We start from the raw sequence: 693 nt of genomic DNA on the forward strand, positions 1-693 counted from the left end.
ACTCATTTTTAGAGTATGCCAGCCAGCAGGTCCTCCACCATGCTAATGCCGCTGCGTTTGTGGTGCCCCAAGACGAGTTCATGTCTCAATTCTTTGCTTCAGCTGGGATCGGGGTGGTCAACTTGTTCGAGAGGCATAAAAAGCGGCGGTATGGCGTTCACGCAACACCTATCTATGTCCTAGCAGACAGAGGGCTAGAAAACCTCATCCGCACACGGATAAAACAAGAGCCTGCTGCCCGCGCCCCTCGAGAAAGGTACGAGTATCCATTTTTCGCCGCATTGGCCAACGGCCACAAAAGCGCGGTGGCTGCACTTTTGGGGTTATCTTCAACCATCTGCGATGGCGTCGATATCACTGAAGGTTTGAAGTACAGGAAAGACTTGACGGGATACAAAGGCCGAACGCCGTTGTCCTGGGCTGCCCAAGAGGGTAGACTGAGCATTGTGAAGGTGTTCGTCGACCGCGGGGCGGATGTCAACGCTCAGGAGAAGGATGGACGGACGGCACTGATGCGGGCCTCAAACAGCGGACACGAGGCTGTGGCGCGGCTTCTCATCGACCGCGGGGCGGATATCAACGCTCAAATCAAAGGTGGATTAAAGGATGGATGGACGGCACTGATGCTGGCCTCAAACAGCGGACACGAGGCTGTGGCGCGGCTTCTCATCGACCGCGGGGCGGATATCAACT

The 693-nt window shown here is 55.8% G+C and overlaps 1 protein-coding gene across 1 annotated transcript; it reads left to right on the top strand.

Annotated features, from left to right (window-relative positions):
* Positions 1–80: 80 nt before the first annotated feature.
* Positions 81–603, top strand: GGTG_14454 (hypothetical protein; the record flags this gene model as incomplete). Its single annotated transcript, XM_009232379.1, has 2 exons — positions 81–363; positions 530–603. The coding sequence occupies 2 exons, from the start codon at positions 81–83 to the stop codon at positions 601–603; spliced, it is 357 nt and encodes a 118-aa protein (XP_009230643.1).
* Positions 604–693: the final 90 nt, after the last annotated feature.

Source organism: Gaeumannomyces tritici, assembly GCF_000145635.1.
Source record: "Gaeumannomyces tritici R3-111a-1 unplaced genomic scaffold supercont2.475, whole genome shotgun sequence".
Taxonomy (NCBI): domain Eukaryota; kingdom Fungi; phylum Ascomycota; class Sordariomycetes; order Magnaporthales; family Magnaporthaceae; genus Gaeumannomyces; species Gaeumannomyces tritici.